The 16888-nt window shown below is 37.1% G+C and overlaps 2 protein-coding genes across 11 annotated transcripts; both read left to right on the forward strand.

Moving 5' to 3' along the window:
• Window positions 1–995: 995 nt before the first annotated feature.
• Window positions 996–8779, forward strand: fam168b (family with sequence similarity 168 member B). Of its 7 annotated transcripts, none has more exons than XM_059524978.1 (8): window positions 996–1150; window positions 4560–4605; window positions 4909–4997; window positions 5149–5232; window positions 5942–6084; window positions 6170–6350; window positions 6430–6549; window positions 7971–8779. In XM_059524978.1, the coding sequence occupies exons 3-7, from the start codon at window positions 4928–4930 to the stop codon at window positions 6537–6539; spliced, it is 588 nt and encodes a 195-aa protein (XP_059380961.1). In that variant the 5' UTR covers window positions 996–1150; window positions 4560–4605; window positions 4909–4927; the 3' UTR covers window positions 6540–6549; window positions 7971–8779. The 7 variants fall into 7 exon arrangements, with proteins under 7 accessions (XP_059380961.1, XP_059380960.1, XP_059380959.1 ...); XM_059524977.1 differs by having other exon boundaries at window positions 996–1146; XM_059524976.1 differs by lacking the exon at window positions 4560–4605.
• An 815-nt stretch (window positions 8780–9594) lies between these two features.
• cremb (cAMP responsive element modulator b) lies at window positions 9595–16756 on the forward strand. 4 transcript variants are annotated; one of them, XM_059524987.1, is made up of 6 exons: window positions 9595–9736; window positions 10147–10201; window positions 11081–11246; window positions 11691–11837; window positions 15016–15166; window positions 15681–16196. In XM_059524987.1, exons 2-6 carry the CDS (start codon window positions 10148–10150, stop codon window positions 15823–15825), a joined length of 663 nt encoding a protein of 220 aa, XP_059380970.1. In that variant the 5' UTR covers window positions 9595–9736; window position 10147; the 3' UTR covers window positions 15826–16196. The 4 variants fall into 4 exon arrangements, with proteins under 4 accessions (XP_059380970.1, XP_059380969.1, XP_059380971.1 ...); XM_059524986.1 differs by having other exon boundaries at window positions 9596–9736; window positions 16055–16756; XM_059524988.1 differs by lacking the exons at window positions 9595–9736; window positions 10147–10201; window positions 11081–11246; window positions 11691–11837 and adding an exon at window positions 12725–12881 and having other exon boundaries at window positions 16055–16756.
• The last annotated feature ends 132 nt before the right edge of the window (window positions 16757–16888 follow it).

Genomic DNA, 16888 nt, shown 5'->3' on the forward strand with positions numbered 1-16888 from the left:
CTGCATTGAACAGTGTGTGAAAACATCTAAATGTCACTTCAGATGCAGCTCTCTGCATTGCAAAGATCAATTTTGTTGATACTGATTGCATTTGCTTGGTAACAGCCCAAATGCAAGTATTTGACCTAAAAGATGGTGCACACTTTTAGAAGAAATGGTGTAAAAATAATAAAATTAGGAGTCAGCTGTCAGCACAATTAGAAATAAGACATCAGCACAATAACACTCAGCAAAAGTCTAATTATCATTATCGATAAAATCCCACAAATCACAGAGATATAACTTTTTGTCTATATTGCAATCCCTTAATTTTTGTTCTTTATTTTAATGTGCCACCCCAAAATTTACTGTGGCATCATCTGGCCACCCCTGTTATTTTTTTCTTGGGGTGCCACTGTACCCAGCTAAAGTGTTTTTGAAAAGGTTTAAATCAGACATAGATACAAGCTGTTCTTTTTGTGGTGACCCTAAGGAAACTGATATACATATCTTTTGGGATTGTCCTCACACACAGCTATTTTGGAATGAATTCTCTAATGTTATCAGTCGCAGTGTGCTCCAGGGTTTCTCTATGCTTTTCAAGGACGTACTGGTTGGCTTCTTTAATATACAAAAGGACAAAATTAATTAATATTTTATTATTAACCTATTATTACTTCTTGCTCAATTTAATATTCACCGCAGTAATTTCACTCATCAAAATCCTTTAGATATTGTTTTTTAAAAAGAGGTTCAACAGTACATCCAAACTATTTCATCTTCCAAAAATCTTAAGGCTTTTAAAACAGATAATTTATTGATTTTTATTTTATTTACTTTGTTAAAGCTTTCGTTTTGTATTATTTATTTATTGTTACATACGTCTATAAATGGTGCTTTGCATGTACTGTCACCTGTTTGTAAACAATGTTGATATTCTCTGTACTTTTATTTTTGGTACCTTGGCATTAATAATAAAATAAAAAAATAAAAAATAAAAAACCTTCTTTCCGGTTCCTGCAGAGGCGGACGTGACGCACGGTGCTAGGGCTCGTTGTGCGTGCGTAGCGTTTGCAGCCGAGCCGACGCAATATCGCTAGACAGACAACATCATCAGATACGAGCGAAAAACTGGATTATTCGCCCGCTACAAAAACCCAAGCGACCGTAGGTACCCACAGTCACTGTCCAGTTGAGATGAATCGCTTTAGCTGCCCATCCGAGGGGGATTTTTTCTGGGAAAAAACAGAGGGATGGATGGATGGAGGAGTGGGACATGTAACCTTAATGGGATAAAGTGGGAATGGGATAAAGTGGGATGCGAGATGCTGCTGTTGGCCTGTAACACCGAGCCGCTGCGCTGCATCCTGCGTGCACAATGTCACGTCTATTATTATAATGTGTTTGAGCGACAAAGCACGATAGTCGTATGCAGTGATGCAAAAAGCTCTTGTTTTATCCATGCATGTAAAATATTAATTGGCTGACCGGTAGAGTCAGTTTACAATCGGGACCTCAGGCTAATTGAAAGCCATAACGTTGATTGTGTTTCAGAGGAGCCCGATCCATTGAATGCAATGTGTTTATGCGCGTTTGTATGGAAGCATATGGGTAGCAATATTCAATGTGGGATGTGATATGCAAAATGACAATGCAATATGTAAAATGGCAATGCATTTCTGTATTTACATTTACATTTTCCAATACATTTGTGCAACGTTTGGTGCAAAATGAAAATTAAATTACATAATTTTCATATGCCATTTCATACACCAGTTTTAATATGTAAAATGAATACTAATTTTAACGCTTTATGAGTTGCAAAATTAAAATGAAAATGTATTACAGAAATGATTAGATATGTATAACATGTTCAAGCAAAAACTGTGGCAAAATTATCATTTAAATGCTATTTTTCTTAAATGCATTAACACTCACATTCAAGACACTTACGATTGCATTTTCATTCAATGTCCCGCAATGAATGTAGCAAAATTCAATGTGCACATTGAAAATGCTTTCCGAGCCGATCACATGTCCGCCCCCTCGTGCCATGTCAATCACTGCGTGAACAAGGCAGGGCTTGCAGAAGGTCAGAGACTCAAATCTCAAGAAGAGGATTCTAGTGAGAGAACATGGACAAGACAGTTGGCCCGTGTACGTTTTGATAATTTCGGTTTATGGCTTCAATATTTCATTCGCACTAGGGACGATAACCGGTTTTATTGATAACCGTGATAAAATGTGCTGAAGGTTAGTAATATCGTTTAAAAATGAATTATCATTAAAACCGTGTTTGATTATCGCGGTTTTAATAACTCACTATTAAATCATGTCCAGCCAGCAACAGTCTGACGCAAGCGCAGCGCACAATGTTTTTTTTGTTTTTTTTCGAGAAGGAATGGCGAAAGTCAGTGACTTTTCTATGCTCTATGCTTCTACACTTTTCATTGTAAGGAAGGAAATGCCACAGAATTTAATCTTTCTTTAAATTAAGTGCATAGAGTTGCTGTTTTATTAGTTGTTTGTTGATTATTAAATATAAAACTTGCTGAAATGTTTTCAGTGTGAGCATCAACTATTTTTGAACACTTTCATCTCGTTTCAACAAAACCGTGATAATATTGATAATCGTGATAATTTTAGTCACTATAATCGTGATATTAAATTTTCATACCGTCCCATCCCTAATTCGCACTTGTGGGCGGAGCGGAAACGCTTTTTTCATCTGATTGGTCGAATCGCCCCACCTTCAGCTTGGTCTTTTCATTCTTTCAGGCAGAATAAGAGTCAGTGCGAGTGAAGCACTGTAATGTCTGAAACTACGTACACTCATTGTTAATTAGCATAATATTCGAATCAGATGTAGCTGGGCACATAATTCGTGCTGCTGAGGCCTGCAAATTATTTCTAGGTTTTAGTATTGTATGAATATTGTCCCACTGATAAATACAGTGCAAATAGTTGTCTCTCTTTGGATAAAAGTGAAAATCCTATTTAACATGTTAGACATATCTAATCATTTCTGTAATACATTTTAATTTTAATTTTGCAACTTATAAAGCATTAAAATTAGCATTCATTTTACATATTAAAGAGTAACTAAACCCTAAACCAACTTTTTTTAATTAATGATCTATAAGAATGGGGCTTTATTAGTGCTGTTCATTGATTCGAGTAACTTTTTTGACATTTGAGTATAAAGTGTTTTAATTCTACAATATATGGTGTAAAAACGTGTGAGTGCTGCCCTCTTCAGGTTGAACGGTGGCTACTGCAGTTGATTTTTCCTATTGGATGTTGCGGTGGCAAGTGACGTAAGCGGTGGCAGGTGACGTAAGCAGTTTCCAGCTCACCACGCCCCTTGGTACGAGCTACCACGCCCTTGGCAGTATAAAACCATCAAAATCACTGTAGTGAGTCAGGAGCTGGAATTGCGAGTATTGGTAACGACCAGGATAGACTAATATAGCATCTATTTAGCATAGCAATTATATAGTTATTTAGATCTTCAAGTTAGCGTAGATTTATCTGTATTTAGTACAGTGGTCAGGATGGTACGGAGGTGTGTTGCTGGTTGCTACAGCACTGCTGGACTGCATAGTTTACCAGCAGACTTTAAAATTAAGCGCCAGTGGTTGCATGCATTTGGCCTGGAAGACCGCAAGTTCCCGCCTAGAGCTCGAGTGTGCAAACTGCGTTTTACACGGGATTGCTTCTCCAACGCAATGGAGGTGGAAATGGGCTTCTCCACACAGCTCGCGCTGAAAAGCGACGCGGTGCGGGAGTTAAGACCGCAGTTTGAGCCAGCGGCTCGAATTGATATGAACAGACACCTCGACACCCTCCACTTCAGGTAAAAGTGGGGGAGAAAAGTCCTCTACTTCAAATTATCGCTTTGTTGCAAAGCTACTTGCGTCACTACAGTCACTCTCCATTTTAGCGACTCTGACAGCAGCTGTCAATCAATCCGTCACTGCGGGTCTCAGGATCACGCCGCACTCGCTCAGCCCCGCCCTAGGTTCATCCCCTCTATCTCCGCTGTGATCTGCCCACTTTTCAGCATTTTTCAAATATTGTCAGTGGGTGGAGTCATGCTCTGACCAGGGGTTTAGTTACACTTTAAAACTGGTGTATGAAATGGCATATGAAAATTATGTAATTTAATTTTCATTTTGCACCAAACGTTGCACAAATGTATTGGAAAATGTAAATGTAAATACAGAAATGCATTGTCATTTTACATATTGCATTGTCATTTTGCATATTACATCCCAAATTGAATATTGCTACCCATATGCTTCCATACGTTTGCTTTGCATCTGATTGTTTTTCTCAATTGCATTGAATTATATTTTGATGCATAAACTGCACTTTAAATCTCATAAGTCGGATGCACTCAACCATTACGAGCAGAAATACGTTGCATCTAGCATGCACCTTGAAGGATTCTTATTGGTAAACTTGACAATTTTCTTGATAAATCATTGAGTAACACAAGATTTGCAATTTTGGATGTTGCTGATCTCCTGCAGTGCAGTTTCAGCTTTGTGTTCTTGCGCATCAATTTTGATTGACAGGTGTTGGAAGAGGGTGACTTGAGGTCATAGTTGGACTCATAACAAAGTACCTGCTACACATGACGAATAAAACTGCAGAGCATTTGACAAATCAGACAAAATTGTTTTCTGCTTATTTAAAAAAAAAAAATCTATTATTGGTATATAAACAAATATGCATTTCCATATTTTATAGTTAGTTTGTTTTTGCACCAAGTACAAACTTGCCATGTTTAAGGATCTATTAAAAATGAATATACATAATATATAGTTGTATTTTTCCAAAGAAAAGCAATGCACAATACAACTGGCCAGTAATAGGTCATTGTTTAGTTAAATGTAATGTTGTCTTCTGCTCGATTCTTCAAAGGTGCTGAAAGATAAACATCATGAACCCTGTTTATAGCCCTGCATCTTCAGGGGTTCCTTATGCCAACCCTAAAGGAATAGGATACCCAGGTAACCAGAGATGAGCTCTGACTCACTTGCATGCAATCAATAGGAAGTATTTGGAGTTTTCACACCATACGCAATTAAGTTCCAGTACAACGTCTTTGCTGTTATTGTTAATTGCTGTGAATTTTTTTTTCTTTTTTTTTCTCTTGCACAGCGGGATTTCCTATGGGTTATGCAGCGGCAGCTCCAGCATACTCCCCCGGCATGTACCCTGGTGCTAATCCAGCCTTTCCCACTGGTAAGGGAAGCCCAGTCTCTCTTTTTCCTCTGTTTTTCATTTTCCAAGAAGCCAAAACAGAGATTTTGTTACATGGATCTTCTTAACGAAATGTATCCTGAGGTTTTTCTTAATTTTCAGTATTTTCCTTCAACATTTTTGTGCCTGAACTCATCAGTATATTTTATAGGCACAGTCCACCCAAAAATGGCAATTCTGACATAATTACTCGCCCTCAAGTTGTACCAAAACTGTATGACATTTTATTTTCTTCTGCAGAACATAATAGAAGATATTTTGAAGAATGTTGGTAACCAAACATATTCGATTCCTATTTACTTCAATTGTATTTTTAGTCCATACTCTGGAGGTCAGTCTGATTACCAAAATTCTTAAAAATATCCACAGAAGAAAGCATGTCATACAGATTTTAAACTACATGAAGGTGAGTAAATAATGACCGGATTTTCATTTTTGTGTTTATATTTCTTTAAAGCCAACTTGACATGTCGTTAACTACCTATTTTGCCTTTGGAATTTTGCAAATTTCTAGATAAAACTAGATGTTCATGAAAAATATAGGGTTGTACCTGATTTTATCTAGCCTTTTTTTTTCCACAAGGTCAATTCTGATGTGATGCTCACTTTTTTATAAGTATTGCTTTTACTAGCAAATTAGATTATTGCTTAGTTTTCTTTTTTTTCTTTAAATATAATGTCATCTCTACAGGTTATGCTCCTGGGACCCCTTTCAAAATGTCCTGCTCCCCAACAACAGGTGCTGTACCTCCCTATTCCTCATCACCCAACCCCTACCCGGCTGCAGTCTACCCCGTGAGAAGTCCCTACCCCCAGCAGAACCCCTATGCACAGGTAAAGCAACATAAAACAGGAGGTTATGAAGTGTAAATAATGTCACACCTGCATTTTGTTAAAATATTGGATGTTTTTCCCCAAGCAGCAAGGCACTTACTACACACAGCCCCTTTACGCAGCGCCGCCGCATGTCATTCATCATACAACGGTGGTCCAGCCCAATGGTATGCCAGCAGCCATGTATGCCCCTCCCATTCCCCCGCCCCGCCCTAACGGTGTCACCATGGGCATGGTAGGAGGCACCACCATGGCGATGTCAGCTGGTGAGTCTCATCCAAATAATCCACAGAAATTTAAACAGTAAAGAGGAAATAGTAAAAATTCTTTTTTTTTTCTCCTCAGGGACATTATTAACTACTCACTCTCCGACCCCAGTCGCGCCCCACCCTTCAATGCCCACGTACCGCCCGCCTGGCACTCCCACCTACAGTTACGTGCCCCCGCAATGGTGAACACGACACTGTAAGTGCAAATCCCACGTTTGACAGCTATTAAGGTGCAGTCACATTTACTGTTGTGAATTTGTGTATTTTCCCAGGCGAAATCTAGTCAGTAGGAGTGTACGAAATATTCCCATTGGAGAATTTCATGTGAGGACGAAAGGTTTCCTCACGCAGATTTCGCATTCGGTTTAATTGGTCATGAAAATTTGCTGACAGAAAGATGCGTGGTTTGCAAGTGACTTCATACATCGCTACATTATTTTGTTTATATACGTTACTACCCGTGCAGATTTAGTTTCAGATTTATGCCGCGTTCCAGGCAACTCATAACCTGTGTTTTTCCAACAGATAATATTGTGTACGAATGCGGTGTTTATGCAAGTGGTACACAGTGAGAAATAGACTTTACGACAATATAACGTTGCAATAAAATTAATAATCTAACTACAATTCCTTGCGCTTAAGCAGTTTGGCGTGACTGTAACGCTACAAAGTCGTGACTTGTAGTCTGAATTCGTGACTTGCGAGCTCAAAAACCTGCCTGGCACGCAGCATTAGGCCCTATCCACACAAACACGGGTATTTTCAAAACCGCAGATTTATTTTATGCGGTTTGGCCATCCGTCCACATGCAAACGCAGCACCAGGTTACTGAAACCGAACATTTTTGCCAGGGTGAAAATTTTCAAAAACTCCGGTTGAAGTGTTATCGTGGAGACTGTGAAACCTGGAGATTTTGGCTTGTGAAGTCAGAGCATGTGCTGTTATCTCCGCCTACTGGAGACTTTTTCAGGCTTATGATTGACCAACATGGCTTTACGATTGAGATTATATCGCCACCTGTTGGCTTGGCATGCTCCTGACAGTGCTTCATAGCATGCTTTTGTGTTTTTATGTGGACGGATATTTTTTTGAAAAAGAAGGAAAAACTCTTGATTATAAAAATACCCATGTACGTGTGGACATGGCCTTAGTAGGTCACGCAAATTTACTGCATTGACTGGCAGAAAGATGTTTGGTTCAAAAGTTACTTTATATGTCATAACAATTTTGACAATAGAACATTTGCGCCCACAAAAGATTTCCTCTTGTAGATTACGATTAGGGATGATTTTATAAATTTGCTGAAAATGCTTGGTTTAAATGTGACTTCATGCATTATTAAATGTATGCCGTGGACATAGAAATGATTATATTGATAGCAGAAGCTATTCTATTAATATAGAAAATTTTGGTGGTACATTTACCCATGCAGATTTTTCGTTGGGTTCAGTTGGTCACATAAATTTGCTACATTGACTGACAAAAAAGATCCTGGGTTTGAAAGCGATTTCATGCATCACTACACTATATGACTGCATCTTTACTGTCTTTATACTCAAAAAATAATCTGATGTTGTTGGTCCCTGTGTGAAATAATTGTCTTTTTGTTGTCTTCAGGTCAAAAGATGGTAGATATGCATTCTCACAGTCCAGTATTTTTACAACTGGAGCTGACACTACAAGTGTTATCAGCCAGTTGCTCTTCCTTCCAAACATAATGTGAATCCGACTCCAGTTGGCAGACGAAAGGAAAGAGTATCTTCCCAGTCCGGCTCCATTACTACTTCCCATCCTTCACTCATTCTACAACATATCTCACGGCCGAAGACCAGACAAGCTCTTCATGCTCAATTGTGTTGTGTGGACTGTCTTGCAGTTTTTAGCTAACTCTTTAATTGGTGAAACCGGAAGGGAGTTGGAATTTTTTTAAATTGGAATACCTATTGAATGCATGTATATATTTAAAATAGGAAAAAAGAAACAATAAGAAAACAACAGCCCTAGCTCATTCTACCAGCTATGACAGATGCAAAACCATCAGCAGTTATCTCAAGCAGAAATCCAAAGGGATGGGGAAAAACAACTGTATATTAAATGCATTGTCTTAATTGTTATTTCATACAAAATATTAATAACGTTAGCATTTAAAAAGCGAAATTTTTGTTGTTTTCCTGGTTTTAATTTGGGTATTTGTAGCTTCAGGCATGGTTCGTCTTCTCTGGGTGATGGTGTGTTTGATGCTGCTGTGGCCTGATGGGAAGACGGGCCCTTAGGGTTTGTGACTGCGCTTCATATGCCTGTTTTTAGTTGATAAGTTTTTATCACTCTACATGCTCTCGCTACAGTTAATTGTTGCACTAATTGCCTGTGAGTGTACATAAATTGATTGATTGAGCTGTATTGGTGCTGAGAGCATGCAAACTCATTTGTGTACCTCTGGTTTGGTTTTCTTAACTTTTAAAAGTCTGTTTGAAAGATTAACATTGAAATTGTGGCGAGCTGTGACATTATAAATTGTTGAAGTGGTAAAAAAAGAAAAGAAAAAGGAAACTCAATTGAGTTGATTTGATAACACTACTGGTTACATTTAATTATTATTGACCCAAACATCGCTTGTTACCTCAAAATTACACCGTAACTGACTGAATTCTATTGTCTTATTACTTTATACATCGCCTATGTCACTTCGTTTAAAGAATGTTTTGTAATGTTTAATGTGGTTTTTTGTATTTTCAAGGAAGACCAAAAAATAAATTCAATAATAAGGGGTTTTCTGGTTTAATTTTTGATATACACTGTTTAAGGACACTGTCTTAACTTTAGGTTCCAACTGTCATGGAGAACCAACTCTTTTACTAACAAATCCATCTGAAATTTTAAGAATTTGAAAAATAATCTAGTAATCATAAATGGAGAGGTCATGAAACTGTAAGTGCAAGAAATGACAAAAGCCCATTCCACAATGTCTTTGTTTTTACTAATTTAAAAGTTATATAGGCTTAAATACATGTAATTACATTCTGGATTACCTTTCTGATTTAATTTTCATAGGTACAGTGGCAGCAATATAAATCCCCCCTTAAATCACTGGATGTCGCTAAATTAATAATTTCTTTGACGTCCTAACCATGGATGTTGTTTAAGAAGATAACATATAATAACAGTTAAAATAACAGTTTAAATTCCCAAAAACGTAGTATGACTACAGGTTATTTTGTTTTCATACAATGCGCGAGTCAGTTTGCATTGAATGCAGCTTAAGCGCTCGCTCGCGCTCATTAGTAAATTGACCGTTACAAATCTAACCGCTTGCCTCATCGTGTACTCGACGACTGTACTCGGTCAAATTACATTTTAAACACCCTTTCTCCTAAAAAAATAAGGTAGGAAACTGATTAAAAAGACAATATTAGTGTCCACATTCAATGAATACGTTAACTTTGCTGTCCCTTGAGTTCTTTTAAAGCATTAGATCACATTTCGTGTTTGTTTTTGTGAGAGAACTAAGTTAAGTTAATTATATTATTGAAAAACGATATTCCAACACACAATTTGTTTGGAAACTTAGCCATTTTAAACATTAAATATATATTAATTATTTAGATGATTTAAATATCTATGTGTAGCTCAATTGATAGACAGCTTAATTTAGGCTAAATCTCGCTGCTTGTTTTATAATATATTATAATAATGCGTTATATGCATAAATACAATTCACATTATTATTATTAAAAAGAGTGTATGACAGGGATTTTATTACTTTTTATTTATTTATTTTTTTAGTGTAGAACAGAATGGATGCAGGTGATGCAAGTCAACCAATGACTCAGTCTGTAGAATATGAACAGGTAAAGTTTACTATTGTCTTACATGCCACTGTCTTTACTGATAATATTTATAAGATAAAATGGGTCAGAAACACACTGCCTCTGGTCACAGGGGTACCCATTAAAACTCAGTTGAACAGCTTCAGTGATTTGTACAATAATGTGGTGCCTCAGGGTGACAGAGTAAGACCGTGTGGGTTCAGACCATAGACTGTATAGTTCAGACGTGTGTGATCTGGTCACGCATGTAGGTGGCATGTGGAAAAAAGCGTAGGAATTACCTTGTGTGCTTTGTAAAATCGTGTGTGTGTGTGATCTAAACCTCACTGTAGGAATTCATCACAAGATCATCAGAAGGTCTTCCTTGTAAATGTAGGCTAAGCCTATCTGGTGGGTTTAGAACTCAGGGATATATTGAAGGAAAAGTGATATATTGAAGTAAATGTTCTCACCCCCTGGCCATCCAAAGTGTAGATAAGTTTAATCAAAAGAACTGGAGAAATTAAGCATCACTTGCTCACCAATGGATCCTCTGCAGAGAATGGGTGCCATCAGAATGAGAGCCCAAACAGCCGATACAAACAAAATAATCTACAAAACAACTCAAGGCAGTGGATTTGTTTCTAACAACCACGCAGCTTTTCACTTCAAAAGATGTTAATGGATGGACTGGAGTTGTGTGGATTTCTTGTGTATTATTGTGATGATTTTATCAGCTGTTTGGATTCTCATTTTGACAGCACCCATTCACTGCAGAGGATCTAGTGGTGAGCAAGTTGTGCTAAATTTCAAACTCATCTAAATCTTGGAATACCTGAGGGTAAATACATTTTCAGCAAACATTTTTTTTGGTGAGCTATTCTTGTAATAATCAAAAACTGTCTTTTGATTTTTTCTCAGTCACCATTAGTAAATTGCAAAGAGGAGAACACAAAAGTGGTTCTACCTGACTCTTCAACCAGTACACATCTTGGTGACTCTCCAAACGATGAAGATGCAAAACAGAAGTTGGATGTTGAGACATCCGCCAGAAATATTTTCAACAATAACAATGCAGGCCCTTTCAGTGAGATGTTTCAAATACATGTTTCACATGTGGCCTCAAAAACTATTTAGATGCTTGTGTATTCTCAAGTCATTCTTAATGATGTATCAATGCCATTGCATTCTAAAACAATATATCAAGCCAAATGGCATCCCCACATAAATGATACTAAACTAACATTACTTTTCAGAGCCTTTTTTGACTTTATCTTTGATTTCTTTAAGCAATTTTGCCTTGAGTTTCACTGGTGTTTTACAAATAAGGCGTTCAAATACATTTTGTGTAATTTTGAATAATATTTCTGTTGTTTTGACATTTAAAGCTTAGCAAACCACTTTTTGTGAAATAATTTTTGCGGCCACTGTAGGTGAAACCAAACTTTATAAACATTTTTGTCTCTGACAAATCAAAAGTATGATGTGCACAGGCTTGTCCTCATATGACTTTTGTTTTGTTGTTCAAAAGTCTCTGTCAACCAGAGTGGCGGTGTCCAGTTTATCCCCTGCCAGCAGAGATATGATACCTTCACCTCCTGGCCTGGGTCTCCCATAATGCAGTATGCTGTCCACTCCAGCAATGGCACTTACATTGTGTCTGAAGATAAGGGCCAAGGTAATGATATCACCATTTGGATTTGAAGTTATTCATTTGGATTATACTTTCGTTTTAAATAATACCATATAATGTACACCGTAGATGTATAAATAAGCACATGGGGAATTATTAGAACATGTCTTGGCCACTTTTTGCCCCAAAATAAGATATTAGAACCAGTATGATTATTTTAGTTTGCATTTGACATTGTCTTCATGATAAGAGATGTTTGTTCATTGAAGTATAGGAATTCTGGTGAAGAAAATGTGCAAAATGCAAAACCTTAGTGTTCCTAAAAAAAAAAAAAAAAATACAGTAACACTGTAATATTGTAATATTAATAATTACATTTAAATAATTAATAAATTAAATAAAAAAAACTTTTTCTGTATGACTATATTCTAAAATGTAAATAATTCCTATGATGCAAAGCTCATTTTTCAGCATAATTACTCTAGTCTTCATTGTCACATGATCCATCAGAAATCATTCAATAAACATGTCTTCTTATTATTAATGTTGGAAACAGTTGCACCACTTAATATTTTTATGGAAAGTGTGATTCCTTTTTATTTCAGGATTCTTTGATGAAAATATTAATTGGTATTAAAAAAACATTTTGAATGGTTAGAAGTGATCTGTATATGTTCCTGACATTTGTTTATCAATCTGGAAGCTCATTTATTTATACATTTTAAGACTATAAAGACTATAAGACTCTTCTTTTTGTTGAAATTGAATTGAAAAGAAAATCTAAGGACAGTCCTTTACATAAACAGCTTTTAAGCATAAAAAACTGCCTTCTCTAGTCTGCTTTGGTCTGGCTCTCTGTCTGATGTGTGAATGACGGCAGAGGGGGGTGGAGAGAGGGAGGGCTGGCTCCGCTAGCCACTGCGTTACTGACATCAGGAGGCTAATGATGTCATAGTGATGTCAATGGCCCTGAAAGTGACTGCACAGTTAGCTTGTGGTTTAGGAAGCATTGCATGCTGACAGCAGAGAGAGAAAGAAAGGCTTTCAGCTCACTATACATGGCTGTGACTGGAGATGAGACAGAATCAGGTATGTCCGCTGTTTTCTGTGGCTCTTATGTGGTTTTCAGCATGTTTAACATTGGGAACTTGTCTTAAACATTACATTTTAAATGTCTCAGTTTAGTTTGGTTGTGTTTGAAATTGACTGGGTCATTGTAATTTCAACTGACTGTGTTCAGGGAACATGAACGGACAAACAAAATTTACAAATGCTCAAACAAAACTTTGAAGTTTTGGTAGAGGAACACAGAGATTGAAATGAGAAAACTATATATGATTTGAATCAAATTTGTTCTCTTGTTATATTGTTATGAGTCATCTCTGAAGCATGCAACAGGCTGAAAGAATGAAATGTTCACATTTTTGCTTCCTGTTGAGTTCCTCTGTAGCTCTCACTCGTTTCTTTCAGCACCTCTGTCGCTCTCTCTCTCTCTCTCTCTCTCTCGCTCTCTCTCTCTCTTTGAAACGCGTGAATGCGCTGCCCACTCACAGAGCAGCTGACGTCATGCTGTTTCCTGGAATTGGACACCAGCAGGGAAATGTAAATGCTGAACGGCAAATAAGATGTACATTGACGTCAGTTCAGAGTCATGCTGTGATTACAGGCAGCTCCTTTTGCGAGAACAAGACTACCAGATTAATCATCTCTTATAATATGCTGCAGTCTCCCCAGAGACAAAGAAAATCAGACACATGTAAAGAAATGTGGCTGTGCTTGTTTTTCTCCATTGTTCATGATCTTTTTTAAATTAATTTACTTGTTTCAATGACAAGATATCAAACGTGTTTTTTTTTGTTTTGTTACTGTGAGCACATAGTTGGTTGCTACTAGAGGAAATTGAATCACTTTGTTTTCATAAGAGCATTACACCCTGCACAAATAATGTAGGTTTGAGCTCTTTTTGGTAAGCAAACCAGTTTACAACCACACTACGAGTAGATCTGTGTATAATCTAGCACTTTGACAATACTCAGAGGTCACACAATGTGTTTGCTGATCTCCAGTGGGTATTAATTCACCGCCTTTGGTCCTTGCAGACATTTGATTCAGTTTATCTTTAGGCCTGTTTAGTAATATGGTTATATTCATGGACTCATGACTTCATCAGACTTCAGAATGAACTCTCTGTCAGTATAATCTTTTTCAGTCTGTTTAATTTAATTCTATTTCTATTATATTTATGCATATGCATTTGGATAAATTCTTATTTGAAATTTGAAATAAACATCAATGTAATTTTAGATTAACCACTCCGATTTTATGTTTTCTGACTCTCAACCACAATGACATCTAAATGTCACCACCACTTTGCTTGTGACGTGTGGATTTGTGTTATGTGGTGGATTTGAACAAACTCCATTTCAGAGTGTAATTTTTCAAAAATTTAGTTTGCCAGAAGTGTTAGTATGTCTCAAATAACAATAAACATAAAATTGCTTTTATACGTTCATATTGGGGCTCAGTCCAAAATACCTGGGCCTGGAAATTAATCTCAAAATTCCAGGCTGGTACTTCAATACAGAAAAAGAAAATATTATAAGACAAATACTATTTTCAGTAGTTAAATGTCAAAGTCATTAAGTCATTCATCTTTGCGTCATGACATGTTTATTGGAAACTGCCAGGGTTTTCACTCATTCTCGACAATCTGGAACTTTGTAGTGCATGTTATGGGAAATAGAAAATGTTCTAAAAATAATTAGTTGTTCTTGTTGTAGTATAATGTTAACTCTACTCTTTTCTTTTCTCTTCTTTCTTTCTTTTAATCCTTACTTACTTACTTAAGATATTGGCACTATTTGACTATAACTCGCTAAACAGCCTAAACATTAACTGCAATATCACACTTCCTCTCACTGATTAGGTTGGGGCTTACAAAAATGATGACCTGGGATCATTGTGAGAGAGTTTTGTGCTAGTTGATTAAATAGTTTTATCCTTTTGTAAAGAAAATTTACTGTACAATTTATTGGAAATTATAAATATTTAAATATTTTTGTGTTAACGAAATCTGAACTGCTGACCTGGTTGGGTGGGCAGAAAAATCCTTGTTATCTGTAACCGAAACACAAAATATGCAGCCAATTTTATGTAAAATTATGTCTTTGAAAATATTGGGAACTGTTCCTCTGTTAACTAATGTGTTGGTGTGTTTTTGCAGCCACCACTGGAGGTATGTCTGGGTATCAGGTTTCCTCTCCTGCATCTGGCCTTTCCCAGGCAATGGATGGCTCACCCGGCTCTCTGCCAAGCCCTCAGCAGCTGACTGAGGAAGCATCACGTAAGAGGGAACTCCGACTGATGAAAAACAGGTACTGTAATGTCCAGCTGCCCTTCCCCATTCCAGAATTACCACTGCATTCTGTACAAAATCAGAGCACAAAATCTTTATAGCAGCTCATTGCAGTCCATCTTGGTGTGTTGCTTGGTCTTTTCTTCAGTTCTTTCAGCACCTGAGGCCTTACATGTTCTTACGCTGCATCGATTCGTCTGCTTTCAACTTCTGATGAGGTCAAAGGCTTGTAATTCTTTGCTTGTAGCGTATCACTGCATCGTGCTTGATGATGTCTCAGTGTGTGGAGCATGTGCTAAAAGCTTTCTTTGTTTCATGGTGATGCTTAGAATGGAAAAACCAAGCCTGTGGAATCATTTGCGTTATACATGCAACTAAAAAACCACTCATTCACAACTCAAGTTTTCCCAGTTTGGACTTGCTTTTACAAGCTTGCTACGAAGATGCACTGCAGTTGTGACTTGCATGAAGTGAAACACAATGTAAGATTTACAGTATTCACGCTCACAGAGCTTCTCTGTTGTTGCTTCCAGGGAAGCCGCCCGGGAATGTCGGCGGAAGAAGAAAGAATATGTCAAATGTCTCGAGAACCGAGTCGCCGTGCTTGAAAAACAAAACAAGACATTGATTGAAGAACTAAAGGCTCTTAAAGACCTATACTGTAACAAAACTGAATAACAACAGTCCTTTGCAAACCAAAACAAGAAAGACTATACGGTTTACAGAGCAAACGCGCTTTTCATGTAATGTCTAGCCTCCGCTCGTTATAATAATCGGATAAGGTGACAGCTGCATGGTTGTGTTGTCCTGTGTGCGAAGATGGTGATGTGTGCATGTGTGTATGCTGGAGGCCCGAGCGCTCCAGAGCCAATGTGGTGTGTTGCCCGTGTTGCTTATGCTTTTGCAGGACGGCGGCCAAAGAGTACAGACGCAGGAAGAAGGACTATGTGCGGAGCTTAGAGATGCGCATCGCCATCATTGAAAACCAGAAGCAGAAAATGACAGAAGAGCTGGACAGTCTAAGGCAAATGTGCACTGGAAAGTCCAATTCAATTTAGTGGCACACTAGACCGCTGCTATCTGTTTTGATTCTGTTTTACTGTAAAATATTGTTGTGATGTGTGTGTTTTATATCTTCTGCGAAAATTGAACTGTAGACCAGCACTGCCTATTCTCATTAGGCTTTTTTGAAGATTTCATATCTTTCAAATATTTACTGTATCTACTTTAAGAGAAATATTTAATTTAATATCAAAGGACAGCTTATATGAGTAATTCACAAACACACCAGCTCCAAAACTGATATGAATATAGCTACTGTATATACTTACTGTAATAAATATAGGATAAACAGATTTGTGTTGTATAGATGAAGTGTTTTTGTGTTTATAGCATATTAGTCCAAAGTTCAGTTCAAAAAATTTAAATAAATACAGCAAATATTATAACAAAAATGAAAAAATAGTTTTTAATAAATATATTCTTGAATCCTTCCTGGTATTTTTTTCAAGTAGTAGGCTACAGTCTTTCAGCGTTTCCATTTAGACTATCAGCACAGTTTTATGTTTGTCTTCAGCTTTTGTTTAAATAAATTTATCTAGATCTCTAATGGGTGACTGTTGTAATTGTTGTTGATTTTTATGTGGAGATATCTGTGTTTGGAAATGTTTTACAGTGCAGTTATCAATCACTCTAACTTCCTCTTCTTCTTTGTAGTACAGAATTACTTTTAAATGTTCTC

Source organism: Carassius carassius, chromosome 35 (assembly GCF_963082965.1).
Source record: "Carassius carassius chromosome 35, fCarCar2.1, whole genome shotgun sequence".
In the NCBI taxonomy this organism is placed as follows: domain Eukaryota; kingdom Metazoa; phylum Chordata; class Actinopteri; order Cypriniformes; family Cyprinidae; genus Carassius; species Carassius carassius.

Excerpts from the sequence above, each read along its gene's own strand:
- fam168b (XM_059524978.1), top strand. The coding sequence starts at position 4,928 with ATGAACCCTGTTTATAGCCCTGCATCTTCAGGGGTTCCTTATGCCAAC. Across the intron at positions 4,998-5,148 it reads TAAAGGAATAGGATACCCAG|CGGGATTTCCTATGGGTTAT; the intron begins GTAACCAGAGAT and ends TCTCTTGCACAG. Across the intron at positions 6,085-6,169 it reads AGCAGAACCCCTATGCACAG|CAGCAAGGCACTTACTACAC; the intron begins GTAAAGCAACAT and ends TTTTTCCCCAAG.
- cremb (XM_059524986.1), top strand. The coding sequence starts at position 10,148 with ATGGATGCAGGTGATGCAAGTCAACCAATGACTCAGTCTGTAGAATAT. Across the intron at positions 10,202-11,080 it reads AGTCTGTAGAATATGAACAG|TCACCATTAGTAAATTGCAA; the intron begins GTAAAGTTTACT and ends ATTTTTTCTCAG. Across the intron at positions 15,167-16,054 it reads CTCCGACTGATGAAAAACAG|GACGGCGGCCAAAGAGTACA; the intron begins GTACTGTAATGT and ends ATGCTTTTGCAG.